The sequence below is a fragment of the Megalobrama amblycephala genome, linkage group LG12 (assembly GCF_018812025.1).
Source record: "Megalobrama amblycephala isolate DHTTF-2021 linkage group LG12, ASM1881202v1, whole genome shotgun sequence".
NCBI classification, from domain to species: Eukaryota; Metazoa; Chordata; class Actinopteri; order Cypriniformes; family Xenocyprididae; genus Megalobrama; species Megalobrama amblycephala.
The window spans coordinates 34,270,526-34,290,491 of NC_063055.1; the positions used below are offsets into that span (position 1 = coordinate 34,270,526).

General features: G+C 45.1%; 2 protein-coding genes across 3 annotated transcripts in view; both read right to left on the reverse strand.

Annotated features, from left to right (window-relative positions):
- Positions 1–2,028: 2,028 nt before the first annotated feature.
- On the reverse strand, positions 2,029–7,702 carry fam110a (family with sequence similarity 110 member A). Its single transcript, XM_048210817.1, has 3 exons — positions 7,337–7,702; positions 7,139–7,188; positions 2,029–4,918 (listed from the first exon to the last, which is right to left on the reverse strand). The coding sequence occupies exon 3, from the start codon at positions 4,805–4,807 to the stop codon at positions 3,530–3,532; it is 1,278 nt and encodes a 425-aa protein (XP_048066774.1). The 5' UTR covers positions 4,808–4,918; positions 7,139–7,188; positions 7,337–7,702; the 3' UTR covers positions 2,029–3,529.
- A 5,170-nt stretch (positions 7,703–12,872) lies between these two features.
- prickle3 (prickle homolog 3) overlaps positions 12,873–19,966 on the reverse strand; it is a 53,721-nt gene continuing 46,627 nt past the window's right edge. For both annotated transcript variants that reach the window (XM_048210814.1, XM_048210815.1), the window contains one exon: positions 12,873–13,741. In XM_048210814.1, coding sequence (XP_048066771.1) covers positions 13,317–13,741 — 425 coding nt within the window. In that variant the 3' untranslated portion in view covers positions 12,873–13,316. The remainder of the gene's footprint in view (positions 13,742–19,966) is intronic.

Genomic DNA, 19,966 nt, shown 5'->3' on the forward strand with positions numbered 1-19,966 from the left:
TCTGAACAAGTAAGTATCATGTCTGCCACTTTTGTTCTGACCAACTGAGGAAAAAAGCATTAGGACTACAATAAATCGCGCTGCCAATGATGATTAAATCTAATAATCGCTTAGCTCGGATCATGCTAAACCATGCAAATTATTATTACTGTTATACTTTGTTCTCAAATCGTTAATGTTAACAACATCAGCATTACTATGACTATGTGTATATTAGCGTTACCTGTAGATTTCAATTTCTGTAGCCACACCGCAGTCCAAAGTCTTTTGCTTTTTGACTACGGGTGAATCTCCAGTTGTCACTGATGATTGTATTTGGATCTTTCTGGATTATAATCCACCATCAAAATGATAAGTTTAATTATTTCAGCTGCTGTGAGAACAGGCTATAAATTATCCGCTACCGGCAGCGTCCTCACGTGATAAAACTGACTAGCCTGAACGGGACTCCTTCCTTTCTGTTTACGGATGTGACGCACATGACGCACAGACGAACTGCTGCATGCTCAAATTTCCCGCTGAAATCCACCATGTTGCTCTTATTATAAAACATTATTACAAGCTTACCGTTGTGAATCGAGCTAAGATAATGAGAGAGTTTTGAACACTGGCTGGTTATGTACTTGCTCAAAAATTGATTTGAGATAATTTTTAACCAAAAAAAGTTACGGACTGCAGCTTTAAGTCAGATTAAAAAAAAAAAAATAAAAAAAAAATAAAAAATATATATATATATATATATATATATATATATATATATATCAAAAGTATATCAATAAGGATCCCATCCCATCCCAAGGATCACGTCCCATTTCAAGTAACAATTTTTCAATAGTTTTAGTTAACTAGTCATCCACTAAATTATAATTTTATGTCACTTGTACACTGCAATCACATGTGTCTAAAGCTTGGTGCTGACGCAACTGTCATAGTGACAACAGCCAATCACATTACTTTCAGCTTGGACTGCAACACAACACAAAAAAGCCAGCTTTTGACAGCTAGTTTGTAATACGAATGGATACCGATTTGGTTGCGCTAGCGATTGCTTGTGTAGTCAGGTGACGTGGTGCCTGCAAAACCGGGTGATTACCCATCGCAATGATAAGCTTTTCCTCCATTGTGATGTTCCTCTATTTTCCAGTGTTGCATGAACACAACTGGCTAGCATCTGCGCTAGGGTATTTGCATAAAGGGGATCTGATTGGCTGACGCCTGCGTTGGCGCTGAAAAAAGCTGAAATTTTTCATCTTCTGCTGCAAGCAATGCCAGTGATATGATGCAATGAAACCCACAATTCATTTCAGCAATGCAATACGTCACCCATTCAAAGTAAATGAGAAGGATTAATGCAGACGCCCCGTGTGATTGCAGCATTATGAATTATGAATGCAAAAGAGTGCACTATATATGGAATTTGAACAACACTGCAAAATGGCTGGCACCCGTTACTGTACACATCGCATAGAGAGCGATTTAGATTGTACAAAGCTACTGCGCATTAGTTTTATTAAGTGTTGGAGTTTGTCAAGCTATAAAGTAATTCAGCTACAGTCAGGTCCACAGGTTGTGAATCTGGGCTTGCAAACCAAAGCTTCCCAGTTTCTTTCGTAAGAAAGAGTGACACGTGAACTGGAGAGATACAGAGATCTGTTTTCACTGGCGGACTGTCCTCAACGGTGCTTTTGCCATCCACAGTCTATAAAGAGATACACATGTTGGGCACAAGAAAAGGTTAATATTTCCAGAACTTTGATGGAAATATAGTAAGGTCAAAACTATGGTCTAAAAAAGTAACTTCACCCCCCCACCCCAATACCCAGTTTTCCTGGCCATAATAACAGGAAATGATGATCAAGTGAAAATATAATAGAAAAACGTTGTGACCTTCAAATACTGTATTCTTTTAAATGCTATTTTTATACCAGAGGAAACACCAGTTTTGACACCGCCCCAGGTTAAACAACTGCATATTTGTTTTTTACAGTTCAGGCTGTTACATAGGATACAGTGACAATACAGAAATGATCGGGGTAAATTTGTTTTTATTCCTTTTAGTCATGCAGATTTCATTCTTTAAGATAAGTTTGCTAAAACAGTCTATTTGTCAGTACAATATGACACTGGCTTTTGGACTGCCATTTGATGACAAACTTCTTAGCAGATTAAATCTGCTCACCTGCGCAGGATTCCATATTTTTAATGTTGTGTACCATTGCATTTCGTGTACCAAATCTATCAAAGTTTTCCTCCTATCTTATAATAAAGATCTGAGGTGACTGAGTAAACAAATGAGTTTTAACACAATAAAAACAATAAAAATATTCACATTTTTATCATCACATGACACAAAACAAACAATATTAAAATAAGCAATGGTCCACATTGAAAATATTTTTTGGATGACAGTGACACAAATAACTTTGCATGCATCAGTTTTGGTTATCTCTACCAAAAACCTTGCCATCATTTGATTCAGCCTGTCAAGTACAGCTTATTGTTGAAAAAGACAGCAATGCAAAAAACGCATTGTGTTTAAAGGTTTATTGGCGTTCACCATGACCATGAAATCATTGAAGTCATTGTTTAAGAACACAGGTGGCTACAGTCATTCTAATGACCACAAAGCTTAAGCCAATATAAATGACACACATACTCCTTTCCACCAAGACAGTTTGAGTGCTTGTTCAGAGCCAGAGTCTAGTTTCAAATCAGTTCTTTGTCTTTCCACACCCAAAGCACCAGCTCTGAACCAGGAAAAGTGGTTCGTAAGTAGCACTGCTTGCGTCAGGGGCTGGGGGCGGGGTTACTGTGACCAACAAGAAACTTGTGACCACCATTTTTGAAATAGCAGCTAATCGAGCTAATAGCAGCTCGACTGTAATCTCCGTCTATACAAATTACGGTGAGCTGCACGAACGTGTTGGATTCGCCATGTTTGGATTCCAATATAGGTTTGCAAAGCCATGAGCATCAATAGTAACACAATGTCCGCCATTGTTGATGGAAGGCTTGTTCGAGATGCATCGGAGCTGTGCAGACCAATCGGCATGTGATATCAGAGTGCCGCAGGAACGTTTGTAGAGCATACGACTCCTTGTGCCTTTGGATTGCTCTCGCGGTGCTTTGTGTCGTGCACCGATGGGTCTGTGTGGCACGGATGCATCTCGAACAAGCCTGGTGTGTTTGTTTTTGCCGCTGCCACACTAGAGTTGCTGTGAAAGATGAGACGTATACAGTGACGTAAGACCTGGCTCTGTGGTGGCTCTCTAGCTCTTGAAAAGGCAAACTGGTTCGAAGGCTCGTCAGTCGAACCAACACCGAACCGACAATAGCACTGGCTCTGAACTAGCACCTGGTTCATGTTGGTGAAAAAGGGGTAACAGACACAGTAGATTCAACTAGACAACTCTAAAGTATAGGGATAACAGACAAAATACTGAATGGGAAAAGCATGGTAAGCACTTTGAACAGCACATATTGCATTTGATTTCAGTCTAAATTGTGGTTGTTAGTCCCTTGTTGTCTGTTACATATTGGCCACTTTGGGACTCTCTTTGGCCTGGCGCATCCCATAAAGCCACTTGATCACTCGAGCATTTCTCTCAATGACGGAAACGCCATAAACAGGACGTTCATCTTTTGCTACTTCTTCTTCTTCATCTTCACCTTCAGCTGTACGCTCAGATGCTGGGGCACTGGCGCTACGAAGACGTGAAACGGACACAATGTCAGAACCCGGACTTGCTAGCTCCTCTAAATCTGATGGGTCAAGGCCACAATAGTTAAAGAAGCGCTCAAGCTCTACCCCGGCTCGTGAAAAGCAGTCGCTGACATCAGATTTTGAGCGAGTCAGTGAAGGACGCTTCTTGGAGCTTGTCGAGGACTGACGAGTGATGGCTGGAGATGGTGGGGACTGAAAGTCATTTTTGGCTAGGGACGAAGCAACGGAGGTTGGAGTAAGTGGAGTCGGAGAGGTATGTGATAATGGTTCTGTGTTTGGTTTTATGGGGAGAGGGCTAGATGGGGATTTAGAAGAAGGTGAGGTTTGTGCAGCACTGTTTGGTGGTTTAATAGGTCCTCGGGTGACGTTTGTGACATTGTGGAGCCTCTTGAAATCAATTGGTTGCTGATTTGGCTGTGTGTAGGGTCTAAGCAAGCGCAGCAGTTTTATTGGGACCTGCGGCATGCCCAGTTGGACCTGTGAGCGGTTCTGTAGTTGTGGTCTACAGGCCATCCTCATTTGAGGTAACTGCGGTCTGACATCGACTCGCCGCACCGTCATGGTAGGACATCCATTTACCCCTGAGGCTTCTACTGCAGCTTTTCCTTGACTTGAAATTGACCCAACAGAAGGTTCTTCCAACAGACTTGGTGTTGCAGAGATGGCCTTGCATGGGTCTGTAGCATCTTGAGCTTTCTCAGTGCTGCTGGCTTTTGTGGAAACGACTGGAACGGTGGTATCGCGAACTCCATCGATTAGTTTGCAAAGATGTTCCAGGTTAAGGGGTGCCGTTTCAGACGTAGTGGGTTTTGCAGGGATCTTCCTCGATGGCTGTTGAGCACCTTGTCCACTCTGGCTGTTGTTGGAGGAACAAGTGATTGGCTGCTGCTTTTTCAAAGCCACCTGTTGACTCTTGACGTACTTGGCCTTGTCGGCTTCCAAGCGTTCCACCGCACTTGGTTTGCGTATCCCTTGAGATGATTTGACTGGACAACTCAACTCTGGATTGCGACTTTGTGTGCCAGGAGTTACAGCCAGCCTTATTATTCTCCGTGGAGAGGGCTGTACAGCGTCAGTTGACATCCTTGAAAAACTTCAGCTGTTTTTTTTGGTTTTCTTTTTTCTGCACTGGTTTGCTCAAACGCAGATGATGGACTTATTGCTAGTATTCTTCCACATTAATGCATTGGATACCTGTGGGAACAGAAATGATAAGTGAAATTGAAAAAGTGACAGTGACATGTGAAGGCCAAGTATGGTAACCCAGTTAGGGTTAGGTGCCTTGCTCAAGGACACCTCAGTCATTTCCTGCTGGAATCAAACCCGTAACATTTGTGTTACTAGTCTGACTCTCTAACTACTAGGCCACGACTGCCCCAAATTCTGACAAATGGACAATTGCAAAAACCGGCTAGACATCATGCTAGACAGCCTACTCTTCTATGCAAACAAACTGCTAACAACATTGTAATGTTAAGTACAAGTAGAAAGTAGAAGTACATTTTTCTTGAGGATAATAGGAGTGGTGCTTGCCTACACAAGTCAACAACCACAATTCTAGAGCATTGTGGGTTGGTTGCCAGGGCATTGCTATGCAGTTGCTAAAGATTGGCAAGATTGTTGCTAAGCATTTGGGGTGGTTGCTTACTGGCCCAAGCCCACCCCCAAGTCTCTATTAAGTTTTCAAGTCTGACATCATGCAGCATTGTTTCCTCAGATCACAAAAGCAAGCAACAAACGTTGCTAATATACACTCTCACAGTAATATATACTCACTCGCTGTAAGCCCAGAGGAGTAAGTGTACACAGTGAGTTAGTTTAAATGTGTGCTATATATGAAGTGTTCATAAATGCCTGTTGAGATTTAAAGGGATAGTTCACTCAAAAATGAAAATTTGGTCAGCATTTACTCACCCTCAAGTTGTTCCAAACCTGGAAGTCAGTGGAGCCCATCAACTGTTTGGTTACTGACATTCTTCAAAATATCTTCTTTCGTGTTTAGCAGAAGAAAGAATTTCAAACAGGTTTGGAACAACTTGAGGGTGAGTAAATGATGACAGAATTTTCATTTTTGGGTAAACTATCCCTTTAAATGGAGTAAAGGAGTCCTATTGATAAACAATCGTACAAAATTGTGCAGCCCTAATTCAATACCTCACAACAAGCAGATACACAAGCACTTTTCCACCATCAGGCTGGACGATTCTAGGCATGATGAGTAACAGTACCAGTAGCATTTCCATTAGAACTTGATACAGTATGGTATGATATAAACTCTCACACAGATTTCTAAGCATGGATTGCTAACCTCTGGACAAGAGAACTATACAAGTTGGACTGTTTTGGTCACTTACGATCAATTCTGATTTTTCAGCACAACAATGATAAAAACGAGCAGTATCAACAAGCCCAGATCAAAGACGGCATGATTCAGTGGCAGAAACAAATGTTTTAAACTGATATATGAAATTCTGGTCTCTACATATGGCTCCAGTCCTTCCTTAAAGTCTATGAGAATTTTTTTCCCACCAGTTTTATCTTTATGCAAGCTTAGAAAGATGATAGCACTATTTCAGTTGTCATTCATGGTCGTAGAACAAACAGTGCAGGCTGAGTTATGCTTCTAAATTAAATACTTTTGATCAAATCCCTAAGCCAAAGTATGAAGCAATAGTAACAGTGATATTCGCTTTAGCAAACCACTAATGAGCCCTTTAGGCTGCTAATGTATGTTGAAACCATTATGAAGCCCTTCTCAAAAAACTCCATTAGCAGTGGCTATAAGGCTACCACTTTCTTTTAGAATATTAATGAAACTAACATTCACTTAATTGATTTTTTGACTGAATACTTCCTAAAATAACTATAAATCACATCTATTTCAATGTGCCTCCATTTAGAGAACCATCTTGACTGATATGAAAACATTTATCCAAAATTGTGATACTATGCCCAATAGGAATGTGACCTCGCAGGGAGAAATGTGCCACTGAAGTCATTGGTTAACTCAAGGGACTTTTTGTTTCAGACTGGAATTTTTTCCCAATTTTGTTAATAAATGACAGCAGTGCTGCTTTTATCAATGATCTGAAGATACTTTCACCAGCTCATTGACTAAATGTTTATCATTCCATTAACATAACAGCCAGTGCTCCACCTAAGGTTAAAGTGCACTGCATATCCTTACCCGTCTTTTACGATCTGTATATTATTCCATCCGTTCATCCTCTCTGCTCTCCAGTTGTCTCCATCTATCAATCAATCAATCTTTCTGACCTCACTCTCCCTATATTTCTACCAGTTTTACACACAACAACTGGTTATAACCGAAGATGAAGTAAATATGAAATCGATCCCTTAAGGCAAGAAAAAACAAGGTCAACAAGAATAAATGGAACAAAAGTTTTCACTTACAGATTCCAGGGACAGGATACAGCATGTCTCTACATGATCCAGGATTATGTCTAGATTCAAAACAACAGTTATAGGGAATTAGAAAGACAAGCAGATAACAGAATGAAGCAGTAAAGTGTGTGTTAGCCTCATTGTTTAAAGGTATAGACATTGACACACATACGCAGACAATACACACTCACGCAGCCAAACACATACCTGTGGTTGCTTCAGTAAACTCAACAGCAATGGTTTCCTCTTTAATTCTAAAGTTTGAGTCAGGTAGGACAGAGTCAGAATTCAGTCAGCAATGTCTTTTGTGTGTCAGAGAGCAGAAATCAAGCAGGGCAGATGGTGCACGCATGTGTTTGTGTTAAGGAGAAAGTAAAACTTGCCAGACCGGTTTGATTCTCTCCCCAAACAATCCTCCTGCCCCTTTTCTTGTCCCATCCAATCAGAAACTCATTCCCACACCAGGAAGTATGTGCCATATGCCCTTTGAATCACCTGATCACAAAAGGAAAGGCCAACCTTTTCCTTGAAAATATTCACATGCCACCTTTTGTCTGTGATCTCCAAGCGTTGTTCTATTAATAGAGAAGACACAATTTGAAGTTGTGACATAAAATTAGTTGCTAGTCAGTTCTCTTTGATAATACAATATGTTATTCTTTTTGTCCATTTAGGAATTTCTATTAAAAACATACAGTATATTTGACCATATAAAAAACAATTAGAATAATCAGAAAAACATTGCAGGTATTTCTGTATATGATTTTTACCATATACAGTACAGTCCAAAAGTTTGGAACCACTAAGATTTTTAATGTTTTTAAAAGAAGTTTCGTCTGCTCACCAAGGCTACATTTATTTAATTAAAAATACAGTAAAAACAGTAATATTGTGAAATATTATTACAATTTAAAATAACTGTGTACTATTTAAATATATTTGACAAAGTAATTTATTCCTGTGATGCAAAGCTGAATTTTCAGCATCGTTACTCCAGTCTTGAGTGTCACATGATCCTTCAGAAATCATTCTAATATGCTGATTTGCTGCTCAATAAACATTTATGATTATTTTCAATGTTGAAAACAGTTGTGTACTTTTTTTTCAGGATTCCTTGATGAATAGAAAGTTCAAAAGAACAGCATTTATCTGAAATACAAAGCTTCTGTAGCATTATACAGTACACTACCGTTCAAAAGTTTGGGGTCAGTAAGAATTTTTATTTTTATTTTTTTGAAAAGAAATTAAAGAAATTAATACTTTTATTCAGCAAGGATGCATTAAATCAATCAAAAGTGGCAGTAAAGACATTTATAATGTTACAAAAGATTAGATTTCAGATAAACACTGTTCTTTTGAACTTTCTATTCATCAAATAATCCTGAAAAAAAATATTGTACACAAATATTTTGTACAATTGTACACATTAAATGTTTCTTGAGCAGCAGATCAGCATATTAAAATGATTTCTGAAGGATCATGTGACACTGAAGACTGGAGTAACGATGCTGAAAATTCAGCTTTGCATCACAGGAATAAATTACTTTGTCAAATATATTCAAATAGAAAACAGTTATTTTAAATTGTAATAATATTTCACAATATTACTGTTTTTACTGTATTTTTAATTAAATAAATGTAGCCTTGGTGAGCAGACGAAACTTCTTTTAAAAACATAAAAAATTTTAGTGGTTCCAATATATATATATATATATATATATATTTAGTTTCCTAGTTATTTATAAAAACGGAACTAAGGATAACGAGAAAAACAATGCAGATACTGTATTTCTGAGTTATTTATAGACAGTGTAGCAAAATGTACATGATAAAAACAGGATTTGAATGTAATCATCATTTTTGCTTAAACACTTACTTTAAAAAAGAACATATCGTTCAGGTTCAAGTGTTTTATTTGTTCTCATTCAAAAAGATAACTTTTTAAAAGTTTCTAAAAAAAATTATATTAAGCCAGAAAGCATCTTGACAAGAATATAAAACCATCACCGTGTTGTTTATAAAAATACAATTCTAACATACAAACATTTGATCTCTATTTTGCAGTACACAGAGTGAAAGTCATGTGTCTTTATTTAAACTCTCATTTACACACGGAGAGGTTTGAAATATCAATATTTACATATAATACAGTTGATGAAGAGACAAATATTATATTTTCCCACATTCTGTTATGATACGGCCATGCTGACTTCTGTTTGTTCTACAGTATATGCTCAAATACAATAACCCAACATTGTGTTTGCATTTCAATTAGTTTCACTTAGTTAAACCTTAAGCAAGTGCAAATTACACAGCCCTTTCAAAACCTGTCAAACAAGCAACAACGATTGACCTGTTTAAGCAGTTTGTTTTGCATTTAGCACTTCAAATGTTAACTTGTACTATGGCTTTAGCAGATGTGGGGCTTTAAGGAATAAAACATATTTCAGAACTATAACAACACTCATTTCTGTGATTTTAATAATGTTTTTGCTGAATGACTGGAATGATTTTTTACCCACACACAGGCTGTGTTTGGAATAGAGTACTACCACTGTATACTGTGCATAGAAATGCCATATGCCATGTATGCAGGGGCGTAGTTTGTGGGGGGGATGTAACCCCCCAATATTCAAAGCCATCAGTTGCAACCCCCCCAATACAATATTACCATACCATCGTCAACCCCCCCAAAGTTGAAACCAAATCTACGCCCTTGCATGTATGGCATACCTGGATGATGTACAACATTTGTCAAAATGTGCAGTGTGCTTGACTTGACCTCACATTTTCAGTGTGACAACAGTCACATCTGCTGCGATTTTTAACATCTTGTTTTTTTTTAATCTCCAAATGATGTTTTAACACAAAATTAAATTTAAAAATGTTAGATAACTTTTTATGAGGTAATGCAAGCATATTACTGTTGCAAATGTTTGTTACATAATGAATACTGTTTTGCATACTATTATTTAAAAATAGTAGGCAGGACACAGTGTATACTGCGCAGTAGGGGTGCGATGAGACAGGTATCTCACGAGACGAGACGAGACTCAAGATCGAGTTCACGAGACGAGACAAGATGGAGTGAAAAATGACTAGAAAAAATATTCTGCAGGTTTATTTGAATTGTTTTTACTAATCATCTTGTAATGAATGTCATTTCAGTTCTACTTTCTGAGTATGAATTATCATATGCAGTAAAAGACAACAATACTCAAGTACTGTAAAAGGTTTTGCCACAAACTCAACTGACTGACTTCTCTTCTGTATGATTTCAGTCTCTTTAGGCCTTACTGTACATGATTTATGAGCTTCTACAACTTTTGACCTCCTAACTGAACTCCTTTCCACAAACTGATCATAGAAATAAAAACAGTATAAATGAAAATGTTAACACTTTACAATAAGGTCTCATTTATTAACATTGATGTATTAACCAACATCAACTAACAATGAGCAATATATGTGCTACAGTATTTATTAATCTTTGTTAATGTTAGTTAATAAAAATAGTCATTCATTGTTAGTTCATGATAGTTCACAGTGCTTTAACTAATGTTAACAAATGAAACCTTATTGTTTGTGCTTAATAAGATTAAGAGAAAACTGTTATTCATTTTTATGGTAACACTTTACAATAAGTGCAACCATAATCGCACTCTCTCAATATTCAAAGTGCAAATAAGACCAAATTTTTCTTTGATACAGAGCTAAGAGATGGTTACAACTACACTGCCCAGCCTAAGATAGCTTTCATATTGAGAGATGTTTGCATTCATCAGGGAGCCGCTTTCAAAATGCGGGGGTATTGAAATGGATTTGAATGCGCGCTCGCATTTACTTTCACTTTCAGCGATCGCGCGTAACTCTGTGAATATGGAGCGGCGGCGACCGTTATCCAACTGAATTAAATGTTTTTTATTTAAATACAAAGCAAAACGATAGTGGATGCGTAATGTAAACGTAGCGGTGGCATATTCTTTCCTAATCAACACTCTGTCATGGCAACATCACGAGACTACTTTTCGCCTCGCCGAGAAATCTCGTCACAGTTTAGTCTCGCGAGATCTCGTGCCACGAGATCTCGCCACACCCCTACTGTACAGTATGCTTATATTCCATTTTGAACATAGTTACGTTGGCTCTGATTCAAGGCAAATATTCTGTGCGAAAATTCGGTGCAATTAACAATTTAATTTTTAATGAACAGCTGTTAACGCATCTGTTTGGATGGACATTAGTGTTCCATCAATGCTGCATGCCGTCAATTCAATGGAATTGTTGGTTTAATCTCTTTTTTTTTGTTGTTGTTGTTGTTGTTTTAAATGTTTTAATCTCTTTTCCATTGCACTGCGAATAAGGCTGGCCAACCAATATGATTCACACGTTTGGTCACATGCCCAGAGCTCTACAGTTACATAAAACTGTGACTTGGTGACACTCACAATCAGACTATTTGAACAGCAATGAATAGAAGAGGAAGAATCCAAAACCAAAAGTTTTTTCTTTGCGTTTTTCGCATACAGATGTCAAAACGATCAACGAAAAAGATTAAATATGCTGTATTATGTATGCCAGGCCAGTAGGTGGAGATGTTTCTTTGTAAAGAAACACTACGAGCCTATCGAACACGTAATACGCATGTTTTTTCCCCACTTTTTTGTAGCGTACACAGAGACAATAACAGTATCGTTTTAAAGGTGCCCAAGAATGCTTTTTCACAATATGTAATATAAGTCTAAGGTGTCCCCTGAATGTGTCTGTGAAGTTTCAGCTCAAAATACCCCATAGATTTTTTTAAATTAATTTTTTTAACTAGCTATTTTGGGGCATCATTAACTATGCACTGATTTTTTTCAGCGCGCCGCCCCTTTAATTCGCGTGCTCCCTGCCACACAAGCTCTCGATTATATTACAGCACATTTACAAAGTTCACACAGCTAATATAACCCTCAAATGGATCTTTACAAGATGTTCGTCATGCATGCTGTATGCATGCTTTGAATTATGTGAGTAAAGTATTTATTTTGATGTTTATATTTGATTCTCTATGAGTTTGAAGCTGTGCTCCGTGGCTAACAGCTAATGCTACACTGTTGGAGAGATTTATAAAGAATGAAGTTGTGGTTATGAATTATACAGACTGCAAGTGTTTAAAAATGAAAATAGGGACGGCTCTTGTCTCCGTGAATTCAGTAAGAAACGATGGTAACTTTAACCACATTTAACAGTACATTAGCAACATGCTAACGAAACATTTAGAAAGACAATTTACAAATATCACTAAAAATATCATGCTATCATGGATCATGTCAGTTATTATTGCTCCATCTGCCATTTTCGCTGTTGTTCTTGCTTACCTAGTCTGTTGATTCACCTGTGCAGATCCAGACGTTAATACTGGCTGCCCTTGTCTAATGCCTTTCATAATGTTGGGAACCTGGGCTGGCATATGCAAATATTGGGGCGTACACCCCGACTGTTACGTAATCCGCGTGTTTTCCGGAAGTCTTTTAAACAAATGAGATTTACATAAGGAAGAGAAAGCAATGGAGTTTGAAACTCAATGTATGTCTTTTCCATGTACTGAACTCTTGTTATTCAACTATGCCGAGGTAAATTCAAATTTTGAATCTAGGGCACCTTTAAAAAACTTGCACTTTGAAACCTGTTTTCAAAAGTTTGCATTTCCAGGTCCCCCAAACGCATTGTTGTGTAAATGAAGGCCAAAACACGTAAAAAAGTTTTCTGTTTTTACTTGAAAATGGTGTTGTGTAAACAGCCCCTAAATCTGACTGAATTTTCATGCCGAATATTCGTGTTAGTGTGAACAGACATTTAGCTGTAAAGAAATGTAAAATGAAATTATAATTTATCTAGTTTTTTCACATACATTTATAAATCATGGTCCTACTTTTCTTATAGTGTACAAAATTTAGATTAGAAATGTTTGTCGGCCCAAATAATAATGCCAGTAAATTTGACTAGGCATCTTGATACTGATATATTAGATATTACATCACCTCTATAAAAATACTGGTACACAGACTGTAAGATAGTTTCTATTTTTATCATACAAAATGTGACTCATAAACTTTGTTCTTGACTGAGCAGCTGAGGTTCAGAGAGTTGTAATGTGATACGAGTTTTCATCGCTCCATAATTTCCAGTTTTGAACTTTGTCTCAGGACAGTATGCAGTTCTTGTCCTTGTCTTTTCTACTGAGACTCTGTGTCCTTCTCCTCCTGAAACTTCCTCTTCGGCTCTTGTCCTCCTCCTCTTTTTGTCCTTCTCCTGCTCTCTCTCCACCCGTCAGCTGTGGCGGCAGAGGAATGCGCTGGCCCAGAAAGAAGCCTTCCTCCTCTGAGTCTGAGGAAGAGGAGCAGGTGGAGCAGGAGTCTTCGTGTCTGGAGCGGGTGGAGTGCAGGGTAAGGCTGCCATTTCGACTTCCATCCAGGACGCTGTTGGACCGCCTGCGGTCCCCTTCCCGCCATTCCAGAGTTTCCAGACGAGGTCTGTCGCTTCGCGACCCTCTGGAACGTCTGATGTGCTTCTCCATGGGATGGTGGCCACCACTTCCCCGACGGAAACTGCGGTGACACGACCCATCTGGTATAACAGACATAACAACATTTTTCTATAACTTAAGTGTGAATAGCTCACCCAAAAATAAAAGTGTCATCATTCACTCACCCTTTCTACAAGTCTCACAGTTCCCTTTCAGTCGGTCACGTTCGACGTACGTCAGTAGTGACCGACGAATTGGGATATCGCTTAGAGAGCCCTATCAGCTTCGTGTGAACTAAAACAAGCCAATGGAATTGGCGTGCGATATTTGCATAATGCGCACCGCCCCCGACAGGTGTATATAAATAGGAAGCGGATGCAATCGCACTCTGTCTTTCGCTTCGGAGCCATACACTGGTGTCCTGCTTCAGACTTCAGTAAAACTGAAACTAAAAACTGCCTCAGAAGAGGATTAAACAGCGAGCTGTTCGTGTTGGTAGTGAAGGCACTCCAGCGAGGTCGCGAGCTTCCGAGGAGCCGAGCTATAAGCTCTCAACTGCTGTTGTAACAGCAACACTCTAAAAGTGTGTGTGCGTGTTGCGATTTGGGCCGGTTCCTCGGTGTGTTCAGGGAGTGGTGTACCTGAGCACATCGCGTCACTCCCTGTGTGCTTCAGCACAAGTGAGCTGATCTTTAACCTTCTAAAATAGCTTTACAGACGAACCCTGACAGTATGTCATTTCATCTGTGCGTTACTGGGTGCGGTCGTTCCCTGGTCCCTGCTGATGGGCACAATCGCTGCATCTCGTGTTTGGGCGTTCAGCACGCTGAAGCAGCTTTTGTGGATGGTTCATGTTCCCATTGCGGGAATATGACTATCACGGTGCTGAGGTCTAGACTCTCCTTCCTGAGGTCTCAGGAAGCGGGGGTCCCCTCTCCTATGCCCCGTTCGACCGTTTTTTCCGGCCCGGGCCGGAATGACGGTTCGGCGGTGTATGGGAAGGGTGACCTGAGGATTACGGTCAGGGCTTCCCCGCCGAGCGGAAACGCTCCGCGGGCCCCTGCCGCCTCATCAGCACCGCAACCCGTCGTGCCGCCGTTGGTTTCCGCTGGGCCCTCTACGGACTGTCCAGCCGTTACCTTTGGTGCGCCTGCGGCGGACCGGATGTCGATCTCTGCATCGGAAGGTGAGCCAGGGTCCTCGGGGGAGGAAGATCCGGACGCGCTGCCGCCCTCCGGGACGGTAGCGGTGGCCGAGTCGGATCCCGAGTTGACGGCTGTGCTTTCCCGGGCCGCCTTGTGTGTCGGGCTCGAGTGGAACCCTCCACCCTGTCCCGGCCCATCTCGGCTGGATGATTGGTACTTGGGGGGGGGGGGGTCGCGCTGGTCATGTTCAGCGTCCCGCCCCAATGCCATTCTTCCCGGAAGTGCACGATGAGGTGACCAGGTCTTGGCAAACACCGTATAGTGCTCGTGCAAGGCCCGGTCCCTCGTCCGCCTTCACCTCCCTGGACGGCGGGGAAGCCAGGGGGTATGCGAGGATCCCGCCAGTCGAGCGGTCCGTTGCGATGCAGCTGTGTCCAACGGCCACTGGCTGGCGTGGTGAGCCGCATCTCCCGTCCCGGGCCTGTAAGTTCTCAGCCGGTCTGACTGAGAAGGCTTACAGCGCCTGTGGGCAGGCTGCCTCAGCCCTGCACGCGATGGCCCTTTTGCAGGTTTACCAGGCAAAAGCGCTGTCGGAGATGCCCCAGGAAGGGCCTGACCAACAACTGCTTGGGGAGCTGCGCGCTGCCACCGACCTTGCCCTCCGGGCGACGAAGGTGACAGCACGCGCTGTTGGTCATGCGATGTCTACCCTGGTAGTCCAGCAAAGCCATCTCTGGCTGACCTTGGCGGACATGCGGGAAACCGACAAGCAGCGGTTCCTGAATTTCCCCGTGTCCCCGGTCGGCCTCTTCGGCGACGCGGTGGAGAGCTTCGCCCAACAGTTCTCCGCCGCACAGAAGCAGGCTGAGGCTATCAAACACGTCATGCCACGGCGGTCCGCTGCTGCCTCCACCCACCCGCCCGTGGCTCAGCCTCAGCCCGCCCGTCGCCGAGGGCGCCCGCCTGCGTCGTCCTCCGCCCCTGCTGGTTCGGCAAAGCAGCAGCCTACACCAGCCAAGCAGCAGGGTGCCGGTCGCGGACGTGGTGCCCAGCCCGTCTCAGCCAAGCCAGGTGGCAAACGCAAAAGGAAGTCACGGCCCTGAGACGGGCAACCTGGAGGGGAAGGATCTTGCTCTTCGGGAGAGTTTTCCACCTTCTCTCCCACCCCCGGAGGAGGGCCGGGGGGAATTTGTGATGTCTGTCCATCTACCGCCGCTGGCTCTCCGGAGTCCAGCGGTACCCACTTTATCACAAAAAGAGCAGTTTCCTCAAACTCCAGGTCACAACAGGGTGCGCCTGCCAGTGTGCCAGGCCCCGCCTCGCCACTCGCAGCCCCCTCCCATTTCGCCAGCAGGTGGCAGTGTGATGGTGCAGCCCGCGCCCCGTGCGCCGTCTCCCATACGCACTGCTGCCTCCCAGAGTTCGACCACACTCCAGGCCGCTCCCATGCCGTCCGAGTTGGGTCCCACTCTACCTTGCTGCCCCACCCCCGGTGCGTCTGTGGTGCCTTTGGTCCCGCTGGCTCGGAGTCTGGAGGCGTGGATCACGCTTCCCAGCCCGTCCCGCTGGCTCATTCGCACTATCAGACTCGGCTATGCGATTCAGTTCGCCCGGCGTCCCCCGGTCTTCAGGGGTGTCCACTTCACTCAGGTGTCGTTGGACAGTGCACCTGTTCTCCGGGCGGAGATTGCTGTCCTCCTGGCGAAGGATGCAATCGAGCCGGTCCCTCCAGCCGACATGAAGTCGGGGTTTTACAGCCCCTACTTCATTGTACCGAAAAAGGGCGGTGGGCTACGGCCAATCCTGGATCTGCGCGTCCTGAACCGGTATCTCCACAAGATGCCGTTCAAGATGCTCACGCAGAAGCGCATTTTCGAATGCGTCCGTCCCCGGGATTGGTTTGCAGCAATCGACCTGAAGGACGCGTACTTTCATGTCTCGATTCTGCCTCGACACAGACCCTTCCTACGGTTTGCGTTCGAGGGTCGGGCATATCAGTACAAAGTCCTACCCTTCGGGCTGGCCCTGTCCCCCCGCGTCTTTACGAAGGTTGCGGAGGCGGCCATTGTTCCCCTCAAGGAACAGGGCGTTCGTATCCTCAACTATCTCGACGACTGGCTGATCCTGGCCAGCTCGCGAGAGCAGTTGTGCGAACACAGGGACATGGTTTTAGCTCACCTCAGCCGGTTGGGTCTTCGGGTCAACTGGGACAAGAGCAAACTCGCCCCCGGGCAGAGGATCTCTTATCTCGGTCTCGAGCTAGACTCGGTCGCACGGACTGCGCGTCTCACCGAGGCGCGCGTCCAGTCGGTGTTGAACTGCCTGAGCTCGCTCAAGCGCAGGACAGCGGCTCCACTGAAAGATTTTCAGAGGCTCCTGGGGCATATGGCATCTGTAGCCGCGGTCACGCCGCTCGGATTGCTCCATATGAGACCGCTTCAACACTGGCTCCGCGGCCGGGTCCCGAGATGGGCGTGGCAGCGCGGCACGCTCCGTGTCCCCGTGACACCGAGCTGCCGCCGCACCCTTGTCCGGTGGTCGGACCCTTCGTTCCTGCGGGCCGGAGTACCCCTGGAACAAGTGTCCAGGCATGCTGTGGTCTCCACAGATGCCTCTGCCACGGGATGGGGGGCCACGTACAACGGGCATACAGTGTCGGGTCTTTGGACGGGGCCTCAGCTGCATTGGCATATCAATTGCCTGGAGTTGCTAGCAGTACGTCTTGCACTGGGCCGCTTCAAGGAGCTGCTGTCAGACAAGCACGTACTGGTCCGCTCGGACAGCACTGCGGCCGTTGCGTACATCAACCATCAAGGTGGTTTACGCTCCCGTCGCATGTCGCAACTCGCCCGCCATCTCTTGTTGTGGAGTCAGAAGCATCTGAGGTCCCTTCGGGCCACTCATGTCCCAGGTGTGCTCAACCGTGCAGCCGACGAGCTGTCACGGCAGCCTCCACTTGCGGGCGAGTGGCGGCTCCACCCCCAGGCGGTTCAGCTGATTTGGCAGCGTTTCGGCGAGGCCCAGGTAGACCTGTTTGCCTCCCCGGAAACTGCCCACTGCCAGTGGTTCTATTCCCTGACCGGCGGCACGCTCGGCACGTATGCCCTGGCACACAGCTGGCCCCCGGGTCTACGCAAATATGCGTTTCCCCCAGTGAGCCTTCTCACACAACTCCTGTGCAAGGTCAGGGAGGACGGGGAGCAGGTTCTGTTAGTGGCTCCGTACTGGCCCACTCGGACCTGGTTCTCAGACCTCATTCTCCTCGCGACAGCCCCTCCCTGGCCGATTCCTCTGAGGAAGGACCTCCTGACTCAGAGACGGGGCACCCTGTGGCACCCGCGTCCCGATCTGTGGAACCTCCACGTGTGGTCCCTGGACGGGATGCGGAGGTTCTGAGTGATCTCCCGCAAGCGGTCGTAGACACCATCACTTCCGCTAGAGCTCCTTCCACTAGGAGTCTCTACGCGCTGAAGTGGAACCTGTTCGTCGAATGGTGCGCCTCTCGCCGAGAGGACCCCCGATCATGCTCGGTCAGATCTGTGCTTTCCTTCCTGCAAGAAGGGTTGGAGCGAAGGCTGTCTCCCTCCACCCTGAAGGTGTATGTTGCCGCTATCGCTGCACATCACCACGCAGTTGAGGGTAAGTCCCTGGGGAAACACGATCTGATCGTCAGGTTCCTGAGGGGGGCAAGGAGACTGAATCCTCCTCGCCCTTCCTCCGTACCCTCTTGGGATCTGACCCTGGTTCTCACAGCTCTCCGGGGTCATCCCTTTGAGCCTTTGCGATCAGTCGACCTGAAGGTTATGTCCCTAAAAACTGTCCTTCTGGTTGCATTGGCTTCCCTGAAGAGGGTAGGGGACCTGCATGCGTTTTCGGTCGACGAAGCGTGCCTAGAATTCGGGCCCGGTGATTCTCACGTCATCCTGAGACCCCGGCCTGGATACGTGCCCAAGGTTCCTACCACTCCCTTCAGAGATCAGGTAGTGAACCTGCAAGCGCTGCCCTCGGAGGAGGCAGACCCAGCCCTAGCTTTGCTCTGTCCCGTCCGCACTCTGCGTGTGTACGTGGACAGAACGCGAAGCTTCAGGACCTCAGATCAGCTCTTTGTCTGTTACGGAGGCCAGCAGAAGGGAAAGGCTGTCTCCAAGCAGAGGATGGCCCACTGGATAGTGGATGCCATCGCCTTGGCGTATGAATCCCAGGGCGTGCCTTGCCCGCTCGGGTTGAGAGCCCACTCCACCAGAGGGGTGGCCTCTTCCTGGGCGCTGGCTCATGGCGCCTCGCTGACAGATATCTGTAGAGCTGTGGGCTGGGCGACACCTAACACGTTCGCTAGGTTTTATAGCCTACGTGTAGAGCCGGTATCTTCACGTGTACTCGCATCTACTAGTCGGTAGACGTGTTGTACCCGCTCTAAGTGTCGGCTTGCAATGCCATTCCCGCCCCCTGGCCGGATACGTGCATACTTTTACTCCAGTCGTGTTCCCCGCTTGGCGAACCCTGTCGAGTTCCTCCGCCTCCCCCTTCGGCTCGGACATTGCGGAGTGTCTGATGCCAGGCCTACATCCGTCGCTGACGCTGTCTGTTGGCTGGGGCCCATATGTCGTGACCCCTCTACGTGAGCGGTCCCATATGTGTAATTGTCCACGGGTCTAAACTCCCTACGGCGAGCCCGTGTCTTTCCCTTAGCAGAGCCAACTCTGCTGTCACCTGTCAGATGAGTCTCCCCCTACCCAGGTGGAGCCATCCCAGGGACCCCATATGCGTACTGCCCCCCGGGCCAGTCCATATGTGTGTTCTCCACGTAAACTCCTCCCCCATTGGGTAGGTAGTGGCCTCCGCAGCGTCCCTTACGGGTTCGCTTCCCCAGTGTAGTCTAGTTTACTTAGTGGGTATTCGGTAAGACAGCAGTAAACTCTCTCGGCGTAAGCTCGCCCCTTCACCGTTCCAGCTGGTGCTATGGGTAGCCGAGCTTGCGCTGGGCACTGGAAGGGGTTTCGTAACTGTGGCGCTTTAGTTGGGATCCCAATTCGTCGGTCACTACTGACGTACGTCGAACGTGACCGACTGAAAGGGAACGTCTCGGTTACGTATGTAACCCTCGTTCCCTGAAGGAGGGAACGGAGACGTACGTCCCGTCGCCACAGTTTCTGTACCCTCGCTGTAGTGCGGACACCAGTT

Excerpts from the sequence above, each read along its gene's own strand:
- fam110a (XM_048210817.1), bottom strand. The coding sequence starts at position 4,807 with ATGTCAACTGACGCTGTACAGCCCTCTCCACGGAGAATAATAAGGCTG.